The 23162-nt window shown below is 45.3% G+C and overlaps 1 protein-coding gene and 1 long non-coding RNA gene across 2 annotated transcripts in view; both read right to left on the reverse strand.

Moving 5' to 3' along the window:
• Nucleotides 1-30: 30 nt before the first annotated feature.
• LOC123929347 lies at nucleotides 31-13986 on the reverse strand. The gene is made up of 3 exons (XR_006815921.1): nucleotides 13951-13986; nucleotides 13740-13743; nucleotides 31-631 (listed from the first exon to the last, which is right to left on the reverse strand). It is a non-coding gene; the product is annotated as an uncharacterized LOC123929347 (long non-coding RNA).
• Nucleotides 13987-14631: 645 nt separating this feature from the next.
• DGKE (diacylglycerol kinase epsilon) overlaps nucleotides 14632-23162 on the reverse strand; it is a 28044-nt gene continuing 19513 nt past the window's right edge. The window contains exons 10-12 of the mRNA XM_045985059.1: nucleotides 20697-20824; nucleotides 20354-20465; nucleotides 14632-19999 (exon numbers count right to left, since the gene is read on the reverse strand). Coding sequence (XP_045841015.1) covers nucleotides 19796-19999; nucleotides 20354-20465; nucleotides 20697-20824 — 444 coding nt within the window. The 3' untranslated portion in view covers nucleotides 14632-19795. The remainder of the gene's footprint in view (nucleotides 20000-20353; nucleotides 20466-20696; nucleotides 20825-23162) is intronic.

The following is a 23162-nucleotide window of genomic DNA, read 5'->3' on the forward strand; positions in this document are numbered from 1 at the left end:
TTTTTGTTTTTTGGTTTTGTTTTTTTTTTTCATGAGCTGTTTTTTTTAAGGAGCTAATTCCTCAGGAGATACTTGGGGCTGTAGACACAGATCTTCTGAAACCCACGAGAACTACTAGGGCGGAGGCTGGCTGACCTGCCTTCGAATTTGTGAGTGTAACAAAGCAGTGTCTGGTGCTCGTTCCTGCAGCCCAGATGTCGTGTGTGTGTCTGCACACGCTGAAACGGACAGCAGGTCTGAGCATTGTGAGTTCTCGTGAATTCCTTTCCCTTTCCCTTTCCCTCCCTCCCTCCCTCCCTCCCTCTGTCTGTCTCTCTTTCCTTTTCATGAATTCTTGAGCCCGAGGGAAGTTCTCTGCCATAGACTGGACGTTTGTGTTGCCTCAACCATCATATGTTGAAGCCTAACCCCCAGTGCGATGGAAAGGGGTAGGGGGGATTAGTTCATGAAGGCAGAGCCCTCATGAATGAGATTAGTTCCCCTATAAAGAGACACCTGTAGAGCTCCCTCGCCCCTTCTGCCTTGGGGGGGACATAACAGGAAGGCAGCTGCCTGAAGTCCTCACCAGACTTGGAATGAACCAGCGCGGGATCTTGGCTGGATCTTCCAGCCTTCAGAACCGTGAGGGGGGCTCAGTGGGTTAAAGCCTCTGCCTTCGGCTCAGGTCATGATCTTAGGGTCCTGGGATCGAGTCCTGCATCGGGCTCCCTGCTCAGTGGGGAGCCTGCTTCCTCCTCTCTCTCTGCCTGCATGCTCATGATCTCTCTCTGTCAAATAAATACATTTAAAAAAAAAAAAACAGAACTGTGAGAAATAAATGTTTGTGATTTAAGCCACCCAGTTTCTGGTGTTTTTGTTACAGCATCTCAGGCTAAGACCCCGTGTGACTGCAAAACGGAATAAAGGAAACCTCATTTAAAATGGAGTTGGGGGGGGGCGCGTGGGTGGCTCAGTGGGTTAAGGCCTCTGCCTTCAGCTCAGGTCGTGATCTCAGCATCCTGGGATCGTGATCCCAGCATCCTGGGATCGAGCCCCGCATCGGGCTCCCTGCTCAGCAGGGAGCCTGCTTCCTCCTCCTCTCTGCCTGCCTCTCTGCCTACTTGTGATCTCTGTCTGTCAAATAAATAAAAATAAAATCTTAAAAAAAAAAAATGGAGTTGGGGGGCACCCGGATGGCTCAGTTGGTTAAGGGTCCAGCTCTTGGTTTCAATTCAGGTCATGATCTCAGGGTCATGAGATTGAGCCCCACCTCGGGCTCCAGGCTCAGCACCGAGTCACCAAGTCTGCTTGTCCCTCTGTCCCTCTCCCTCTGTACCCCCTCCCCCCCCGCCGCCCTGCTCATGCTCCCTCTCTCTCTTTCTCTTATAACTAAATGAAATCTTTTTTGAAAAATGGAGTTGGGAGGCTGGCAGGGGGAGCTCTCATGCTGTACCACTGCTTGCAGCCCTTTGCAGACCCAATGGGAAGAGAGTACCTTGCCGGAAGAAGCCTACACTTTACTACCCCATCAGGAGGAAGGGAGATTTTCTCCTTCCCCGACAACAGCCCAGCCAGTGAGAAACCATTACAACTCAGCCAGGGAAAAGCCACTACACTTGGAACTCCCAGTTTACTCCAACGGACTGTAACAGCCCTCCCAACCACCCCCCACCACCTTTCCTCTATAAAAGAATGTTCCTCCTCTTTGTTCTCAGGACTTGTGTGTGGTTTTGCCATGACTTGCATTTCCTGAATTGCAATGCTCTGCTTATTCCTGAATAAATCTATTTTTGCTGGTAATACAATTTTCATTTTCAAGGTTAGCATTACCTTCTGGGTTTGCCAGCCAGAAGTGTCGGTGGTCTGGGGACCCCGGAAGTGTGGCTGCTGTCTGGAGCAAGGGCAGTCCCGCTGGGACAGTGTCCTCCAGCCTGTAGAATCCAAACTCCAGACTGTCAACAGAATTGTGTCGCAGTGTGCCAAGTGCTGTCAGCATAAAGGTGGTGGGATCACAAATTTTGGTTGGTTTTTTAAAAAATATTTTATTTACTTTTTTGACACGGGGGTGGAGGGGCAAGACAAGCCAAGGAAGCAGGAAGCAGAGGGAGAGGGAGAAGCAGGCTCCCCACTGAGCAGGGAGCCCCATGTGGGACTCGATCCCAGAACCCTGGGATCATGACCTGAGCCCAAGACAGACGCTTAACCGACTGAGCCACCCAGGCGCCCCCATCGTTTTGGTTCTTAGTGAGGAATTCCACTGTTTGCTTACAGTGCCCATCTTTCCTGTATGCCATGTACTTTATCTATTAAAGCCCTTAGCTAATTAAGGCCAGTTGTTCTCAATTCCCAGTCTGATCATTCCAACATCCCTGCCATGTGTGCCCTGTCTCTTCAGATGGTGCTGTTTGCCTTTCGCTCTGCGTTGTAACTTGCCGGCTCGCCCCACGTGGTGTAGTAGGCGAAAGGAATTGCTGTAGATAGGTCTTTGGTGTGGGGGGAGGAGACATGGTCCGTAGTCTTGTGACGAAGTCTCAGACTTGGGGGAGCCTATGCCCCTGGGCCATGAGCTTCCCAAATATTTCTCAGTTTTATTCTCCTCCCCTCAAGTAAGACAGGACGGCTAGCAGGGGCTGGAATGGGGTGTTTCTCTGCTCCCAGATCTGCCAGGCTCTGATAAAACCCCAGCTGGGCTGGCTGTGGTTAAGCAGTTTCTCCTGAGGGCAGGCCTTGTTACCAAGGGCACAGGGCTCCGCTGTGTTTAAAAATGGTTCCTCTTCCCCTCCTTCCAGGGAGCGCAAGAGGATTTTTTTCTCCACGGCTGACTGAGTCTTGGAGGTAACCCTCACAGTATGGAGGGAGACCCTGTATGACGGGGTCCCCTTGGAGTCGTCCACACAGCAATGCAGCGGGTGCACTCCGGGTGTTTCTGCAGCCCTGGCTCCCCGGGTGAGTCTCTGCCTTCAGAAGTCATGATTCCTTGTAATGGTTTGCCCCGCTGTGTCCCCAGTCTTGGGGACAGCAGTTTGCCGTGTCCTCCCCTCTTGTGTGGGTCCAAGAAGAGTGGTTGGTCATTCCATGTGTCAGCTTTTTACTGACTGTTGGGAGGAAATCGCAACTTCCAAGCTTCCTACGTGTGGAACTGGAAACTGGGCCTCCGTGTTTCATTTTATTCAATTCAAAATAGTTTCAGTTTCCCTTAATTCTTCTTTGACCGATTAGTTATTTAGAAGTTTTTTTGGTTTTTAGTTTTTACATAGTTGGCGGTTTTCCAGATATCTTTCTGCGATTGGTTTTTAATTCCGCTGTGGTCTGAGAATCTACTTTGCATTGTTTGAATTGCTTGAAATTTATGAAGTTCTGACTGATGACTCAGAATGCGATCCAGCTCGGAAAGTGTTCATGTGCTCTTGAAAAGACTGGGTGGAGTGTTCTAGAAATGTCAGTCGGTCAAGTTGGTTGATAGTGTTGTTCAAGCCTTTTATTTATAACCTCACTGATTTATGTCTACTTGTATCAATTATTGAAAGGGGTATTATCAATCTTTGACTAAAACTGTGGGTGTATCTACTTTCCTTTTTATCAGTCTTTGTTTTACGAAATTTTAAGCTCTCTTATTAAGTGCAGAAATATTTAGGATTTTTATGTCTTCTTGTTGAAGTGACCCTTTTAGCCTTATGAAGCAACCCTTTATCTCCCTTCTAAAATTCTTTGCTCTGAAAACCACTTACCTGATATTAATATAGACCCTCTAGCTTTCTTCGGATTAATATTAGCATGGCATATCTTTTTTTCCATCCTTTTGCTTTTAACCTATGTCATTACATTTGAAGTGTATTTCTTTTTTTTTTTTTTTTAAAGATTTTATTTATTTATTTGACAGAGAGAGATCACAAGCAGACAGAGAGGCAGGCAGAGAGAGAGAGGGGAAAGCAGGCTTGCTGCTGAGCAGAGAGCCCGATGCGGGACTCGATCCCAGGACCCTGAGATCATGACCTGAGCCGAAGGCAGCGGCTTAACCCACTGAGCCACCCAGGCGCCCTGAAGTGTATTTCTTACAGACAGCGTGTGTTTGGTTCTTGCTTCTTTTTGCAATCCAACAATCTCTGTTTTTAACTGGTATGTTTAGACCATAAGCACCTAATGTAACTAAGCATGTAGAATGGGAAATAACGCTGTGGTCATATTTGGGGGGGAAAAAACCCTTGCCATAATGCTCTCCTTATTTCCCTCCCCACTCCTTGAACAATTACAAACTGGTTTCAGGTTGACCAGCATCTATGTTAATTTATTTTTTTGTTCTGTGCAATTACTGTTCTTCTGTTCTTAATGATAGGGAAATGTTCATATGAAAAAACTACTCAGCTTTGCAATTTTACATTCATCTTCTCTAGGTAAAAGATTCACACACGCACACATGTACGCGCACACACTAGCATTTGAACCTCACTACCAATACCCATTAACAATGCTGGGTTATTACCTGGATGCTCCTGGAACTACCAAATGCAATAACTCTCGAAGTGACGAAAAGAGTAGCGTCACCTGTTGGGTTGCACAGACACTAAATTCTTTTTTTAATATTTATTTTTAAATAATCTCTAACCCAATATGGGGCTCAAACTCACAACCCTGAGATCAAGAGTCATGTGCTCCACCCACTGAGCCGGCCAGGCGCCCCAGAAACTAAATTCTTTTTTTTTTTTTTTTTAAGATTTTTATTTATTTATTTGACAGACAGAGATCACAAGTAGGCAGAGAGGCAGGCAGAGAGAGAAGAGGAAGCAGTCTCCCTGCGGGGCAGAGAGCCTGATGTGGGGCTCGATCCCAGGACCCTGGGATCATGACCTGAGCCAAAGGCAGAGGCTTAACCCACTGAGCCACCCAGGCGCCTCTCCCAGAAACTAAATTCTTTTTTTTTTTTTTTTTTTAATTTTTTTAAGGATTTTATTTATTTATTTGACAGAGAGAAATTACAAGTAGGCAGAGAGGCAGGCAGAGAGAGAGAGAGGAAGAAGCAGGCTCCCTGCTGAGCAGAGAGCCCGATGTGGGACTCGATCCTAGGACCCTGAGATCATGACCTGAGCCGAAGGCAGAGGCTTGATCCACTGAGCCACCCAGGCGCCCCCAGAAACTAAATTCTTAAGATGCCAAGCCAAATCAATGCTTTGTTAACAGAAATTGTTTCTTTGAGAAAAGAAAAGGCTGAGGAAGACCTTCCACTTAATAAAACACTCACTTATAGAGGATTGACACCTCTTCATGCAACACCTGAAGGAAAGGAATGCTGCTTTTCTGGAAAGTTATTTTATTTACCATAAAGATACAAAGGTAATGACCTGAGGGGCACATGCACCTGACTGTTCATAGCAGCAATGTCCACAACAGCCAAACTATGGAAAGAACCTAGATGTCCATCCACAGATGAATGGATTAAGAAGATGTGGTATGTGTGTGTATATACACACACACACACATACATACACACAATGGAATACTATGCAGCCATCAAAAAACCAAATCTTGCTATTTGCAATGATGTGGATGGAACTAGAGGGTATTATGCTGAGCAAAATAAGTCAATCAGAGAAAGACAATTATCATATGATCTCACTGATAGGAGGAATTTGAGAGGCAGGGCGGGGGGGGGGTGTGGGGGGCAGGGAGGGAGAAAAATGAAACAAGATGGGACCAGGAGGGAGACAAACCATAAGAGACTGTTAATCTCACAAAACAAACTGAGGGTTGCGGGGGGGTGGGGGGGAAGGGGGTAGGGAGAGGGTGGTTGGGTTATGGACATTGGGGAGGGTATGTGCTATGGTGAGTGCTGTGAAGTGTGTAAACCTGGCGATTCACAGACCTGTACCCCTGGGGCTAATCATACATTATATGTTAATAAAATAAAAAAAATGTAAAATATATACATAAATCAAAATTTGCTAATGATGTAAGAAGTGCCAAATATCTTTAGTCAGAAATATAATTCCATGACATGTAAACAAGGAAGCTTGCATTTGCTCCCCTGCTGTGGGGTGGCTGCGCCGTCTTGTGCTATTCCGCCAGCAGACCTCTGCGCGATTACCGGGAGCCCCTCCTGTTAAGTGGGGTGGTTTCGGTTTTGCTTTTGTATTCCTTCGTGACTCCTAAGGAGACATTACTCTTCATGTCTAACAGTTGGATATCTCTTCAGCACATTCGGGCAGTGACACAGAAGTGAACTTTCATTGTCACCTCTCGGGAAGGGGGCCAATAACCAGGAACTAAGTACAGTGTTAGGTGCTGTTAGACGTTTAGGAAACAGCAGCTTTGCCTGGGGAAAAGGAGAGAGTACTAGAAGGGATCGTCCCCACCTTACAGCGAGGTGGGGACTAGAAGAAGGTGAAAAGCAGATGCTGGACTTGTATCCCATAGTTGTCTCTTCTCTGCTGTAATTTTTTCCATGGGGTGGTTCCTCCCCGCTGTGCTGTGAAGTAAGCTCTGTGTTCCTTAACAAGCAACAATAATTGGTGAAAATGCCACTAACTTGCCCAGTCTGGTGTAACCCGAGGGCGTGCCTCCCCAGGTCATAGGTCATCTTACGTTGCTCTATTTAGGACACTCATCCCGTCCCTGCCCCAGATATGCCTCTGTGGGTCATTAGTGGCTCCTTGCATGGAACTCTGACTCCGGATACTTCCCTATGATGCTACTGTTGCCACGTTAGCCTCATGGAGGGGTGACTTGTTTATTCAGGGAATACTTTGGGGTCTTACTATACACCAGGTGTTGTTCTCACACTGGGGATACAGCAGCGAAAAAACCCAAATCCCTGCCTTCATGGAATCTACACTCTAGTAGAAAGAACAGACAACACAGGTAAATATTAGTTAGGGGAAAACTGCGATAAAGAAGATAAAACAAGGCAGGACACCTGGGTGGCTCAGTGGGTTGAGCCACTGCCTTCAGCTCAGGTCATGATCCCAGGGTCCTGGGATCGAGTCCCACATTGGGCTCCTTGCTCAGTGGGGAGCCTGCTTCCTCCTCTCTCTCTGCCTGCTACTCTGCCTGTTTGTGTTCGCTCTCTCTGACAAATAAAATTTTTAAAAAAAGAAAAGAAGGACATAGTGTGAAGGATTTATGTGTGTATGTGGTGGCAGAGATAAGATGGTCAGGGAAGACCCCTCTGATGGGGCAATGTTTGACCAACATCCAGAATGAAGTGATACAGAGAGTTAGACCATGTTCAGGGAGAAGAGCAAAGGCCCTGTGGCAGGAATGTGTCTGTTGTCTGGAGGACATTGTGGCAGAGTTTTGGATTGAGGTAATGCGAAGAAAGCTACCCTTCCCTTTAGTCTCCCTCTCTCATTTCCCTCCAGAAAGTAAGCTCCCTGAGAGCAGGAGTTTTGTTCCTCTTGTTAACAACTATTTTGTAAACATATAGAAAAGTGCCCAGGACATGGTATATGCCCAAGAAATATTTGTCAAATTTGTGGAATGAACATTGTGAACACAATGTTCCAAGATGTGTAAACGATTTTTCTATTTGGAGTCAGCCAGAAGAATTTATAACAGAGCAAAAAAGTAATGTTTACCACCTGATGCTAAATACGACTCTTTCCAGAGTCCTAGGAAAAAAGAAAAAAACAAAAGCTAAATCCCTCACAGGCACTCTCTTGACGCGCTCTGGAGCTTGGCCCATCTTTTCTCGTCTGGGTCCATCTGATTCTGCTGGGAGGAGAGAACTCTTTCTTCAACCTTGCACAGAGAAAACCTCCATACCCTTCATCAGCCTCTCTAAGGGATGGAGTTTGCCCTGGGATTTAGTTCTCTCCATTTCTCCCCTTCTTCATAGGACATAACATCCTTATGAGCAAATTCTCTAGCACGTAGGTATTTAGTCTGGATCATTCTCAGACATTAGAGGCATTTGAGTCACCTGGAGGACTTGTTAAAATAGATTCCTAGACTCTATCCCCAGAGTTTGGGATTGAGTAGGTCTTGGGACTCTACATTTCTAGCAAGTTCTCAGGTGTTGCTTATGCTGTAGATCTGGGGACTGCACTTTGAGAATCTCTGGTCTAGAAGAACACTTCAGGGGGCATCGATAAATACATCCATCTGGGTTTTTGTGTGTCCAGTTGGGCCCCTTTGAAGTCCACTAAGACGAGAGGAAGAACATTCACTCTGCAGCACTCTGCATGGTGGAACTTTCCCTTGCATAGTTATTTCTCATCTCCTTGGCTTGCATCATTCTTCACTGCCCCTTTCCTTTCCTGGTTATTTGTCATTTCATCCTCTGTTGTTTCTATCTGTCCAATCCCCCTTAAAGTTGAGTGTCCAGGATCCCTGCTAGTCTCACCTTAACATTCTGCCCTCCAGGAACCCACCATCCCCACCACCATCACCCCCACCACCCAACCACCACCATCATCACAGCTAACATTGATTTCCATGTATTATTTTCCCAGTAATGTACCCTACTCTACACACATATTAGTGAAGATGTTGCTTTTTTTTTTTAAGATTTTATTTATTTATAAATAAATATAAGATTTTATTTATTTATTTATAAATAAATCTCTCTCTCAGAGAGAGAGAGAACACAGACAGAGTGACAGGCAGAGGCAGAGGGAGAAGCAGGCTCCCCACTGAGCAAGGAGCCCAATGTGGGACTCAATCCCAAGATGCTGGAATCATGACCCGAGCCGAAGGCAGCCGCTTAACTAACTGAGCCACCCAGGCATCCCGAGGACGTTGCTTTTGATGCTGATGAGCAGAAAACCCAATTTTTTAAAAAATTGGGATATTTTTCATCTCCCATACCAAGCAGTCCCAAGGGAGGGCAGTTCCAGTGTTGACTGACTCAGGGCCTCGACATTGTCATCAGTGGGTCTTTCCTTCCTTCCACACTGCCATCCTTGGTCTGCTGTCTCTTCTGCCGGTTTGCTTGCCTTGTGGTTAGAGCGTGACTACAGTGGTTGTAGGCATTTCCATGTGGTCATGATACTGTGGACCATAACACGTCTTACCTTGTACATCTGCCAAGCAATCTTGAGAAATGGGTTCTAGTCTCCATTTTTTTTTTTTTTTTTTTTTTTTTTGGTAGATGAGGAACACGGGCTCAAGAGATCACGTTAGAACCCTGGAAGCGTTATGCTATGTGAAGTAAGCCAGACACGAAAGGACAAATAGTGTCGGATGCTATATGAGGTACACAGAATAGGCACATTTGTGAGGCTGGAGGGCAGCCGAGTGGCTCGCAGGGGCTGGGAGAAGCAGGGAATCGAGAGTTGGTGTTTCAGAGGTAGGTGGTTCTGGTTGGCGAAAATGAAAAGCTCTGGAGATGGATGGCGGCACAACCATGGGAGTGTACTTATGCCACTGGACTGCACGCTTCCAAAATGGTTGGGGGCGCCTGGGTGGCTCAGTGGGTTAAGCCTCTGCCTTCGGCTCAGGTTGTGATCTCAGAGTCCTGGGATTGAGCCCCACATCGGGCTCTCTGCTCAGTGGGGGGTCTGCTTCTCCCTCTACCCTTGCTTGTGCTCTCTTTCTCTCTCTCTCACTCTTTCTCTCAAATAAATAAATAAAATCTTTAATAAAATCATTGAAATAATACATTTCATATTACATGTATTCTACCAACAGAGATTCCCTAAATGGCCATAGCCATCTTTCCATTCCCACATGCTCTTCCAGAACCTTCCCACACCTTCACTAAGAGGCAGAGCCTATTTCTCGTTTTGTGGAGGCTTGAGAGTTTTGTCACCATCTTAATGACAGGAAGTGATAGGAGTGACACCGTGTGACTTCTCAGGCGAGCTCACTACAGGAGCTAGGGCTTCTACCTGGCTCTCTCGCTCTCAGACGCTTTCCTGGGAACTCAGACGCCACATGTGAGGAAGACCCAGTGCCATCCGAGTCCCGACCCGTGGGCCAAGTGACTGAGTGAGCTCTCGCCACAACCCCGGGTGGAGAACCAGACTCCTGTGGGAAATGAACGGAGCCCCGTGCAAGCTGCAGATTCAGGAGCAAAGTCAATCTTGTTACTTTTTTTTTTTTAAAGATTTTATTTATCCATTTGACAGAGAGATCACAAGTAGGCAGAGAGAGAGGAGGAAGCAGGCTCCCTGTGGAGCAGAGAGCCTGATGCGGGGCTCGATCCCAGGACCCTGAGATCATGACCCGAGCCGAAGGCAGCGGCTTAATCCACTGAGCCACCCAGGCGCCCCGTCAATCTTGTTACTTTAAGCCATCACGTTTTCAGGTAATTGGCCGCACAACCATGGTGACTGGAATGCACGTGTAGTGAGTGACAGAGCCAGAACCCAGGACCTGGAGCTGAAACTCAGTTGTACCCTACTTCTCCGCCAATGACGTACACATCTGTATGTGTCCTACTGTAACTTCACAGTCTTTCTACAGAGAGTATCTAGAACCATGCTTGTCTTCTGTTGCTCAAAACCAGCCCTCCCTCATGTACAGGAACGACTCTGCTGCGCTATCATGGCATCCTTGGCCTAATCCACTAAGGCCAAGGCTTGAACACCCCCCCTTTGCTGAATCTTGGCAGGGTGCCTTGTGATCCTCCCAGACACGAGAGGATGGGAGGTCTGCAAGGAGCTGGTGCAAGGCCATCTTCTGTGGGCCTCCTTATCTCCTGGGAAGATGTCAGGAGAAGGTTTCTCTTTTCTCTGAGGTCCTGGCGAGGTGTGGGTTTCAGAGTTTCAAACCACTTCCCTGCGGGGTTGAACTGTTTCCTCAGCCGTGGGCTTCTCCCGCTCGCACTGCGGTCTCCTGGCCCCTTCGTTTTGCAGGTGTGCCTTTTGGGGTCTGAGGCAAAAGTCACAGGGAACTTGCAACTTTGGCTTCCTCTTGTTATGGTCTTTATTTTTTTTTTTAAAGATTTTATTTATTTTATTTGACAGAGATCACAAGTAGGCAGGAGCAGGCAGAGAGAGAGGAAGGGAAGCAGGCTCCCTGCTGAGCAGAGAGCCCAATGTGAGGCTTGATCCCAGGACTCTGGGATCATGACCTGAGCCGAAGGCAGCGGCTTTAACCCACTGAGCCACCCAGACGCCCTTGTTATGGTCTTTAAATAATGAACACTTTGACTCTAAAAGTGGCTCCTTGTAACTTCACTGGTTGAATCAGTCTGGCCTTGGCCTTAGCCTTGTACGTGTGACCTTGGAATCCTGCACATCCCCATTCCTGTCATTTGTTTATTCACAATCCATATTTATTGAACAAATTCATTCTTTCAAGGCTGGAAATCTCAAGACAACCTTTTCCTCGAGGTATCCTCCATCCAGACCTGTCCTTCTTCCTCTATAAATGTTCTCATTTCTGCCTCTGCTCCCATCTGTCCTCTCCACCTGAATTCCAACCCTCCTCTGTTCACTCCTACATTGTAGCAAAGTCCCTGGAACTAGGCTTCCTGCTTCTAATCCTTCTCCTTGTAACTCATCTTCCACGGCACTGCCCGGGTAATGTCAAGATGCCATTTCATGCGCACCATCCCAAGGTTTATAGGCTTAAAGTCGACATGCCCTCAAGGGTTCTGTTCAAGCTTTTTGTTCAGGGCTCTCCAGTTTTTCTGTATCTCCAAATTCATCTTCCATGAATCCTCCATACTAATCTTTTCTTCTCACCAGCTTGGCCACCACAGTGTTTTCTGAATATGCCAGATAGCATTTCCCCTGATGTTCAGGCTAAGTGCCACTTTCTTCCTTCCTGAAGCTTTCCTCTACCACTAGCTCTTCTGAACTCATGTGCCACTGAGTTCTCTGTGGTACTCTGTGGCTTTGTGATTGAGCCCAAAAAGAAAATGACTAGAGACGAAAGAGGATAATCAGACAGAGCAAGTTCATTGCCAGTTGGTACTAAACATCTGAGACACCCCGGCTAAGGCTGGTGTTCTTGGCTTGGTAGTTCTTTTTTTTTTTTTTTTTTTTTAATATTTTATTCATTTATTTGACAGAGAGAGAGGTCACAAGTAGGCAGAGAGGCAGGCAGAGAGAGAGGGAGAAACAGGCTCCCCACCAAGCAGAGAGCCCGATGCAGGGCTCAATCCCAGGACCCTGAGATCATGACCTGAGCCGAAGGCAGAGGCTTAAACCACTGAGCCACCCAGGCGCTTGGCTTGCTAGTTCTTAAGTGGAGTCTAGGAGGCCCCTGAAGTTGGTTATAAAATCCTGCTGTGTGTATAGCAATGCAGTAACACCGTGCATGTGTGTGTCCATAACTATAACGAGCTTCTTAAAGAGGTCTGCTTGGGACCCAGTGAAGGCTGAGCACCCCTGATCGAGACAGAACCTGGCATAACTTAGAGACAAACCAACAACAAGCCCATTAGATTTTGGAGTCCTGAGACTCCAGCTCTGTGAGACACTGGCATGTCTCTAATCTTTCCGAATCCCCTGTGTACTCGTTTGGAAAACACATGATCTCTCCTCTCCCTACTCCGTTGGGTTTTGTGAGGAATAAATAACAGTGAATGAAATTACTTCATAAATGATCCAATGCTCTGCAAGCATAAGTGATTATACCTCTTGCTTCCAAACCATATGGTTCTGTTTAAGGTTCCAGTTTACACAATCTCTTACCTATCTTGAGATAACAGGTTCTTATCGGTCCTTGTTTTTCATTTGAAATACAGTTGACAAGTCCTTATTGGTCCTCTCTCCCGCTTCCTCCAGTGATCTGTTTCCTTGGTTCAGAGTCCATTGTCATTACCTGAATCATGGTCACCAACTTTGGTAGGACACCAAAGGTCACTGCTCCTATCATCAAATTAAAGCAAGCTTCCTGCAATATTTCAGTCAGAGCTTGTTTATAAGGAAACTCACTGCAACTGGCCCTTCCTCCTCCACCAAAGGCAGTAAGGATTTAAAGCAGGGCTTCTTAAAACTCACTGTGGTGGACCAGGCGGGTGTTTTTGTTGCTGTTGTTGTTCTAGTTTTTTAAAATTTCCAATACATTATGTATTGGTATTTTTAGAAAACAGAGAAAAATGACATGAAAAAGACATATAAAACACAAACCACCTTTTATTATCATTAGATTCAATCATCAACTGTCAAAATAAGCCACAAAAATTTCTAAACTCTTCCTCAGTTTCTGCACGCACTTCTGGAAGGATTGGGAGCAAACAATTTGTGGGCCATGATTTGAGTCGTATGGATTTAGAAGGTACATGAAAACAAAGCCCCACAGAGAATCTGGTTACTGGTCACCTGGTGGGCTCTCCAGGTCCAGTCAGCCACAAGGGGGTGAATGATTACATGGTCCTTTGGTAGGGTCTTTGGTTGGGGCCACGTCCCAGAGAATGGGGCGTGAGACACACGTAGGTGTGCTGTTCGCCTGGGCTATGATAGGGTTGTGCCCTAGCAACTTCATTTGTTTGAAGACTATGCTGGGAATTGGAGGCTGAGAGTAATGTCCTGTAGGGTAAGTGTTCTAGAACACGTAGAACAGAATCTTCACAAAAGATGTGCACATACTCGTTTATTTGAATGCAGAGATGAACAAGGTAAGCTCTCTGCCCTCAAGAGTTCCGAGCATGCACAGCTTTCTCAGACTAATTAATGCTGTTTCTATTTCCTAGTTCTAAAACCCTACCGAAAAAAAAAATTCAGTTCTTAGGGCCAACGTGTAACACTTTCATCTCATCAAAATCTTGAAGCTCCTTCTACAAGTAATTCACCTTTAATATGCATGTGACCGATTTGTGTGGGGAGTCCCTTTGAGGGCTTAACCCTAGCATTCCCAGTGCCCAGCCCCATGACGTGCCTGTCCACACCTCACATTGCTTTCTGTACGGTACATTGGTGGTGGTGGGGGGGGGGGGTGTCGACGGTGAGAAAGTAGTGGGGATGAGGACCTGGCATCATCTAGCTCTGAGTTACCAATCTATAATATGGACTGCATAAGGCTTACTCACAGCACTGCAGATTATAATGAGATGAAAGTAAGTAGAAACATCTAGCAGAGGAGCACCTGGGTGGCTCAGTGGGTTAAAGCCTCTGCCTTCGGCTCAGGTCCTGATCCCGGTGTTGTGAGATCGAGCCCTGCATCTGGCTCTCTGCTCATCGGGGCGTCTGCTTCCTCCTCTATCTCTGCCTACTTGTGATCTCTTTCTGTCAAATAAATAAAATCTAAAAAAAAACAAAAACAAAAAAACCCCCAAACATCTAGCAGAGCAACCAAAGGGCCAATAAACGTGTTAAAACTGCTAAGAAGTCAAAACATGGACCTGTCTGGGGCTCTTTGGTTAGCAGTCTTCCTCGTGAACGTGAGTGGGTGTCACTACCAAGCGGGGTAATTCATGTTTAAACTGATTAAGAAAGGTACGCTAGGTTTGGCAGTGTCTGTTTAAAATAAAAAGTAGGCAAGTGAACAGTGAATTTGAAGTTATTTCAAAAAAATAGTAAAAATGGACTTTTGGGTAAAGATGACAAGAATGAATGTGCATTCGGGTTTGTACATTCTGCCCCAGGCTACCAAAACCATGCAGTAGGAATCTTCTATTCTTTCCGTCCACAAGCACCTGACCCAGAGCTTCCCACACACTCTGTTGCTGTAGACCAAGGTCCATCATCTGTGAAACTAACCCAAACTGCTTCTTTTCTCACTGTTGTGTCAAAACAACACAGGATCATGGTTTTTGGAGTGCTGCACTTTAAATTTTATTTAAAAACAAGCAAACATTTCCAATGTATCAGATGCTTTAATTCACATTTCTCTGTAGGCATCGGCCATGATACAGAGTGAACACAACAAAGTGGGTAACACAGGGTACGTAAGCGGCAGGTACCCGGCGCTGTGGCCAGGAGTGGGGGTGGGTGTGCAAAGGCCAGCTGGGGCATAGCTGGAGCCATCCAGTGTTGACACTGTGGGCTCAGAGCCAGCTCAGCCAGCTCACCTGCCGAGTGATTAGGGCCGAGGATCCAGGTTGCTCTAAACATGAATTAGACCTACAAATCAGAGTGCCCATTGTCTGTGGGGCTCACTCAAGTAGACCAAATTACAGAGAAAGACTGCCAGAGCCCAGAACCAGAGGAATGAGATCCAATGTTCTGATGAGCCACTGGCCCTGACTACAATTTGGCTGCCCTTCCGGCAGGAATGTTCTCACGTGGCACAGTCCGCGAGTGTTGCCTGGACAGTGGGAGGGTACAAGGGCGGCAACCTCACCTCCCAGCTCTCCTTTGCAGCTTTCCACATTGGTCACCGAAAAGCATCACACAGTGGAAATTTCCTGTGAGTTATCTTGTGCAGTGCATTCTGCACAGACGCTTCCCTTCAGGGGTCAGGCAGCCCAGGAAGTGAGCAGCAGACTGGGGAAGCGTCTCGGATCAGCAACACGTGTTTATCTGCAGCTTCTAGGTGACTTTCTTCAGATGTTTCTGCAGGTGACTAAGTTCAGTCATTTATGTTTTATGAACTTCTGTATGAGGGACATTTTTGGATTCTTTCTCCAGGTCCTTGGAATGTACCTTTTTGATATCTGCAAGCCTCATGCACCAACTACAGTCAGGGCCGGGGGGGTGCGGGGTAAATGTGTGTATGTGTGCGTGCGTGTGTGCATTTACAAAACTAAAATTAAATACTCAGGACCATTTCTACACCAAAATTAGAAACAGGAGGAACAGAGGTTAAGTCAGTGCTTTACTATTCAAGAAAACGGCTTTAAGCCTTGAGAAATAGCCAAATGGTCATATTCCAAGCAGCAACAGAGACCTCTGAAGTATTTTTCACCAAAAAACATGAGGTTTCTGAATACGTACAAATCAGCAGAAAATGAACCAGGTGATGAGTCATTAGAAGAGTGGCTTCCAAACCCTTAAAAAAAATAGTGGAATCCTTCCCCCCCACCCCTGCAAAGAGGAAGAATTTGATCTACTGTGATCTTGTCTGCAACAGCGTCCGAGCAAAGTGAGAAAGCAGGAGCCCCTGGGGGTCCACTCCACTGGCCCCCTGCACTGCTTGTTCTGAGACTCCATGGATCACAGTCCAAAAGCTATTTCCACGGAAGGAACTGAAGCTACCAATTTTTATGTAACTGAGTCTAGATGGATCCAGGAATTTGGAGAGGACAGGAATGAACTGTTCACAGAATTCCTTCAGAAGAATGATTTGGGGGTTAGTGAGTAGAGTGAAGGAGAAACCATTTTTAGAACATCCAGTTCATTCCATTTTTCTGCAAGGTATCCATCCAGCAAAAGCCCTGGGTGAGCACATGAGGTGCGGACCAGCTGCCTGAGAAACGTCGTGTGTCACGCAAGCACCCAAGGTGCCTGTGAGTAAAACTGCAGTCTCCCTCGGTCCCACTGCCGGAGACACTGATGCCTCAAGTCAGGGGCCGGGCTCCGGGGTCAGAGCCCTCACACCCAGGGGGGCCTTCTGGTGCTGCAGACAATGTGTGAATCACACTTTGAGAAACAGGAGACAGGATTTAAAGGGAAAATCTGAGAAAGGCAGGGGCATATTTTCAAAGCAAAACCAAAACTGCCGCTTCTGTCTTATCGCTGAGCACATACCTTCATTCACTCACACTGGGACAGAGTAACACTATTCTTTTCTCTTTTTAAATTCCCAGGTACTTTAAAAAATAAATCTACCTATATTCTATTGTTCCAAATTAGGAAGAATTAAAAAGAATTCCAATAGAAAGTGCTGGTTCTTCCTTCAATATTATCATTTCAGGGAAAAACACACAGAACTATCACCTATCCTACTGACCCTTTTGGCCGAACAAGTAAAAATTATGTATTCGGATCCACATGAATCTGTAAATTAATATAACCTTTAAAGTTTCCTAGTTAGTGCAAATTTAAAATTCCGTAATATACAGTAAATACAATTTTGCTTTATATTACAAACGCAAACCATTTTTCTTTTCACATGCTGGTAGTATTCATTTTTACAACACAAAGGACTTGACAATTTGAGTCAGAATATTTTACAACTCTAAGTAGGCAAACATATTGCAAAAAGCAAATACTACATATTTTGACACACCCTACAAAAATAAAAATAATTCTGACTATAAAATTTTTATAAACATTAGCTACATTAAGGGTTCACAGCTAACTGTTGCAGAAAACCTAAAACTCCTTTAAGATCTTGTAATCTTACTATCAGACAACCTGTATTTTAAAACCCAAGTCGGTCTGATTTCTACTGAACGTAACAAAGCACTGAACTTATCACCATCTACTTATGGGATCCATACAAGCTGCCGGGTACTCAGTGTTTAGGCCGCTAAGCTGAAGGAGTTAGGAATGTACCCGGACAGCAAAGGATAAGAGGAATCTAAAGACAGACATGGAGATATGCTTTACTTGATATATTTCTTCCTGAGAATGTAGAATTTATTATGTTTAAGTCTAAGCGATTTAAAATGGAACAGGAAAATATTATGGCAAATTATCTTTGCAAAGTACAGAATGCCTGGTGCTGTTGACATCGCTACTCTAATGTATAACTTGCAAATGTGAGCCTTGTAAACTGACCTTATTTAAAACAAGACCCATGCCTAATGGTTTATTGAAAATGCTGGATACATGTGTCTAAAAAGTAAATGGACTTTGCTAAAACGGTGTTTTATGATATGGCATTCAGAAATAACTTTCCTAAATGGAAATGAAGCCTGAATGACTGAATAAGGCAACAGAAGAACCTTCATGAAGAGTGAATGGGGGGTGGGGGACCTCACTGGATTATGAAAATTAAAAAAAGTTTGTTTAAACATAGAAGGGTGTTATATAGACCTGTTCTAAATCCAATGTAACATTAAGGTTAGAGTATAGTTTTAACAAAAAAACCTAATTATTTTGATCATTTTAATGCTGATATCCCAAACCATCTACTTTGATTCTACAATTAGCACTATGGAATTATATTATAGATAAATGACAGCCTAAAGCAAAGTGAATTTAACAGTATATTTATAAACTGTGACATCTGTAACAATGCTGACCATGAGTTAAGAAATCAAATTCATTATATTTAAAACATGATCAGTCCATAAATGAAAATCTGTAAGACTCTCCCTTCATCAACCTTGATGAAGGTGTATGAAAAAGGCGAAAGAGATTTGTTTACAAAATCTTTCAATACAAGAATTAAGCATCTCCTCTTAGGAAATGGAAGAGGTAAATTTAAGCAGAAAAAAAGTATTTTATATATATAATACACTGACTACTGTATCACTACTAAGTTTTTCCTTCAAAACATGGCCTCAGCCTGACGGTGAATGAAATTTAAGTGAATGGATCTGTCATCCCTGAATTGCCATAAACAGATCCTTAAAGGAAACTAATGTTTTGGAGGATGCATTCTATTCTTTCAGAGACTAACGTCATGAAAGACCACGAAGCCCACAAAATGCGCCATTTGTTAGGAAAACACCAGGCTGGAGGCCCTGTGGGTCCGCCTCACTGGCCTGAGGGAGCAGGCCCACTGGCACCAGAAGAATGCCCTCTAGTGGGGACACCATGAGACTAGCCCTTCAGTAAGTTCCTGGCAAATGATGGTTAGTCAGATAAAAGAATGAAATGACACTTTCAGTTATGCAAAAGTTGTTGTTTGCCAGTGCTTTCATTTCCCTCTTTTTAAACAATAATGAGTAATATTTCTGAGGAACAAAATATCTAGATTATATATATGTCAGAATTAAATTATGGGTTTTAATTAGTCAACAGGCGACATTTCTGATTGTGACTAGCTGAATTTATGTGATAAACTTATGAAATAAAGCCATATATTGTAAACACTACACACAAGTATACCACAATGAAGAAAATAAATAAATAAAAAAATATTTCTCTCATTTTAAAATAAATATGATAAAAGCATTTTAGCACAGGATTCTGTCTGCTGATTCTTAACAGAATCCATGGATTCTGTTAAGTACTTTGGATATAAAAGACTACTGTACTTCAAAATACTACAAGACCACTAAACTTTTAGAAGTTTTTGAGCAATTACTATGACTAATAAATTTTCTGCAGTACTTTTTTTGAATTGTTGATACTGTCTTTTTTTCAGGAGAAACAGGTCAACCGTCCAGCTTGAAAACCCTAACTTTCAATCCAAAGTGCTCTCAATGTTAACCTTCACCAATTCACCTATGTGGTTGTCTTCTGTCTACACGGGGTCATAAACAAGATGCTGAATTCCAGTTCAATGTGGTCATTAACAGGGTTAAGCAAGCAACATTTGGGGGTCTGAAAATGCTCTCAAGATAAAAATTTTAACAAAAAATTTAAGTATTGTCTTTTTTTAACATTTCTCCTTGTAGGTTTTCTGGAAATAGATCCGCAGGGACCTGCTCTGCTGGGCTGCAGAAAGTTCTCAGAGACAAGCTGCAGGAGGAAGGCCCGCATTACCTGTGCTGGTTGGACAAATCATCTCCTCTCAAAAAAGCAGGTTCATTTTTAAAATGTTATTGTGTTACCACTTAAGAATTAAGATGGCAATGATTTTTCCACCTACATCTTGCTGGACATGTAATGTGTCCATCAATGTGTATTTGAGAATAAGGAATGAGGGCGGCAGGGCTCAGAGCGAGTCCCACTCTCAAACAAAAAGCCCCGAAAAACACCTCACCTTTGAGTGATTAACGTTCTGTGACTTTTTAAAGTTAGTACAATACAACTGGGGTGTTTTCCTGAAAAAGGAACAGGCATCTGTAAACAACCGGAAATTCGGCTGTTTCTGGAATGCTATTTACATAGACGTTTCCCCATCATACTGCTGGTGAAATTCAGACTACAGCTGATAGGGAATTTCTAACTTTTGGATGACCACGTATCTGCTTGCGTGTGAGGATTTTACTCTAAACTTGCATTTCCTCATCCGTCAACTCGGTTTCCTTTACGTCCTCTTGATCTGAAGTACTGGAGATGTCCTCATCTGTCTGCTCTCCAGAGAAATACAACATCAGTGCGTGCGTCTTGTGCGTTATGGTGACCGTGCAGGGCCCCTGGGCCCACGGCTCCCCATCCACCTGCATTGGCATCATGGAGCACTTCAAAATCAACTGGTTTTAGGGAACAAATAATTAGAACAAAGTCAGTCCCCCAAAGTTTGGAAAGGTCTTCCTAAGTATTATTATCCACAGTCCCTTAATGCTAGTTCTTAGAAAACTAATCTGAACCTATTCAGATTCCTCATCAATTAAGAGATTGTTTCTTCCACAGCTTCAGTCTCTCCACCCCCCCCCCCCCCCCCCCCCCCCCGGTCACTCCCAGGCCTCGGAGGAGGCTGAGCCACAGTGCGGCCTGTAAAGCACTGTTCAGGGGAAGCCGTAGTGGCCAGATCAATCAGTGGCTTAGAAACAGACTCGGACAAGTAGTCTCTGTACATATGAACCACAGAGCAACATCTCACCTACCCGCACTGTATGCGCCTGCCCTATTCGAAAAGGGTTTGCCAGCTTCACTTGGATCTGAGCACAGTGGAAAGAGCCGTACACGCCAACGACCTCCAGCAAACCATCGTCGTGCCTACGGGTGGGAAAAGGAAACATGGACTACATGAGGTAATGAAGGGAAATCAGCCCGTGAGGACAACTACGTTTTCACCGAGGTGGACAATCAACTGGTTAAATATTCGTATTAATGAGCTATGCAAAAGAGAAAACTGTGAAGAGAGAATATGAACGGTCTACAGAGAACAAGGGACAAGTTGCTTTAAAGGAAACATGACATGCCAAAAGTGACCACAAGTGTACCCACCTGGCTAGAGGGTAAGTCTCGTCTCCCATCCCTTCCCACAGTCTGCAGCCACCGCCCCAGTATCCGATGTTCAGAACTATAATACCTTCCAGGTTGGGCAGTTCGACTCGCTCGCCGTCCAGCTCTAGCTTTAAAGAAATCCGAGCAGTTAGTTACCACGAGGCACACGATTTCCAGACAGAGCCACTCAGGATTCACGTCCATGTCCGTCCACGCAGGATGGGAGACGCGCGTGTAAGAGACTACTGCCCACCCACCGCCCCCAAGGAATCTGCCTTCCTGTTCAGTGACTATAATATGTTACAGCTTTTTTTTTAAACCAAGGTAAAATGGCAGAGTTTTTGTTAAATCTCAGTATCTTTCCCAGCCTTTTCTAGTATGCCGTTCCAGCAGCACCCGACACTCTTTGCCTGCACTACTCCCTTCCTCGGCTTCTGGGAGCCGGACTGTCCTTCCTGGGTGCTTCTTCTCAGTCACTACCGAGAGCCCCCACTCCTGCCTCACGCCGTGTCCTGGGCTCCTCAGGTTGCAGCCCCTGGAGGAAAAACTCAGCCACTGCCACATCGTTACCCGCCGCCTCAGCGCTGACAGCTCTAGGCTGCTGGTCCGGGAGAGGACCCCGGCCAGATCTGCGTGACCCGCTGTCCACCAAACACTTCCCACTGACCGCGGCCCCTGAAATTCCTACGCGTGGCACTGAGCTGACGGGTAGCATCTTCTCTGAGGCCCCTACGGACTTCCCGGCCCCAGGTGCCTAAGCCAGAAAGCTGGGGGTCATCTTTGCCTTGTTCCCCTTTACCCTCCACTTTTAGGTACTGCTGTCCCGTCCCCATCACACCCCATCCAGGACACCCTCAACTCTTCCCTAACGTGTTCCTACGGGCTCATCGCGAGCAGTGCGACAGGCACTTACGAAATGCAGACATGCCATCCTCTGATGACAGCCCTTCGGTGCTTGACTCATGCTCAGGATGAAATCCCAGTTTACAGGCCAATACGGCCCCTCAGAGATTGGGCCTCAGCTCTCGCCACTTTCCTTCCCGCAAGCTATCCTCCAGCTTGAACTCACACAAATACACCGTGTTCTCTCTTACTGCTGGGTCCCTGCACATGCTCTTCTCAGCCGAGAACAATTCTCGATTCTCTTTTTTGGGGATGGGGCAGCAAAGCAACGTTTGCTGAGCGATAGTAAAGTTTATTGAATGACAGAGTAAAAAAATTCCCAAAGAGGGTGGGGACCCAAGAGGGTCACCCAACCTAGAACAATTTTCACCTCCTTTTGCATGTAGCTATTTCTTATTGAATTTTCAGATTCTCCCTTGTCATGTCTTCCAGAGAGACTGGTGACAGTCACTTTCCCTAGACAGTTTCCCCAGCCCCTGGGTTATGCATTGCTCTTACTTATTCTCCTAAGACCAAATACCTTCCTTACCACGTCGCCCCTCACACTGTACTGCAACGTGGCTTCAGTGTCTTCTCACTGAGTTCACGGCATAGTGAATAGAGAATAGAGCCAGGGGTTTATCACGGCAGCTCCAACGCCTAAGATGGTTCCTGGCATTTGCTAGGTGGTTTCACAAATAATTTTACATAAATGAAATATCAGACACACACAAAAATAAAGGGTTATACCATGTTTGCTTCACTCTACCAATGCTATCAGAGTCCAGGACAAAGGAAATATGATAAAGCGGAAGGGAACTGTTTTTATGGCAAATCTTGCTGTTCATCCCATGCCTTGGCTGCAGAGTCTGAGCTCGGTGTTAGCCTGCCGGCCACAGCCCTCCCTGGCCTACGTATCCTCAAGCTCCTCACACTCCTTGCTCATTGTTCTCTCTTTTCCCAAGCTGTCTCCCTGGCTCTTCTCCTCTGACTTAATTGACCAGTTCTAGGTTTCTCTGTATTGATGTCTTTGTCTGTGCGGTCACCCATTACAGATTCTTTCTGGAAGCAAGCAAGGACTACGCGTAAGACTTTGCCATCTCGGATACTGCAGCATAAGCACTTGTTCGTATCCTACTTTGACCGCTCCTACATCTTCACTCTGCTTTAGTACGTAAGAAAGAGAGACCTCACAGCCATAACAGAAATTACACTCTGTGTAATTTTACACAGTGTGTAAAACACTCTGTGTTTAAACCTCCTCTAAAGTTCCTGACGAGCCAGGCACTGTGTGAGACTGCTTCGACTGTGCCATCAAGTAGGAAAGGAAGCTGTTCAGCATTAGTTAAACAGACTAGAAATGGATGAACCTGGGCTCAAATCCTGGTTATGTGTAAATCTGGGCCAATTACTTAATTCCACGATTTTCTCCTCTGCAGGATGGGAATGTAACAGTACCTGCCTTACAGGGTGTGGTGACGATTTAGGGGGGCAATGTGTAGAAAGCACTTAATAAACTGCCTGGCACACAATAAATACTCCACGTATGTCAACAAAATATGTTAACAGAAAATTCAGCATTTT

The sequence above is a fragment of the Meles meles genome, chromosome 18 (assembly GCF_922984935.1).
Source record: "Meles meles chromosome 18, mMelMel3.1 paternal haplotype, whole genome shotgun sequence".
NCBI lineage: Eukaryota > Metazoa > Chordata > Mammalia > Carnivora > Mustelidae > Meles > Meles meles.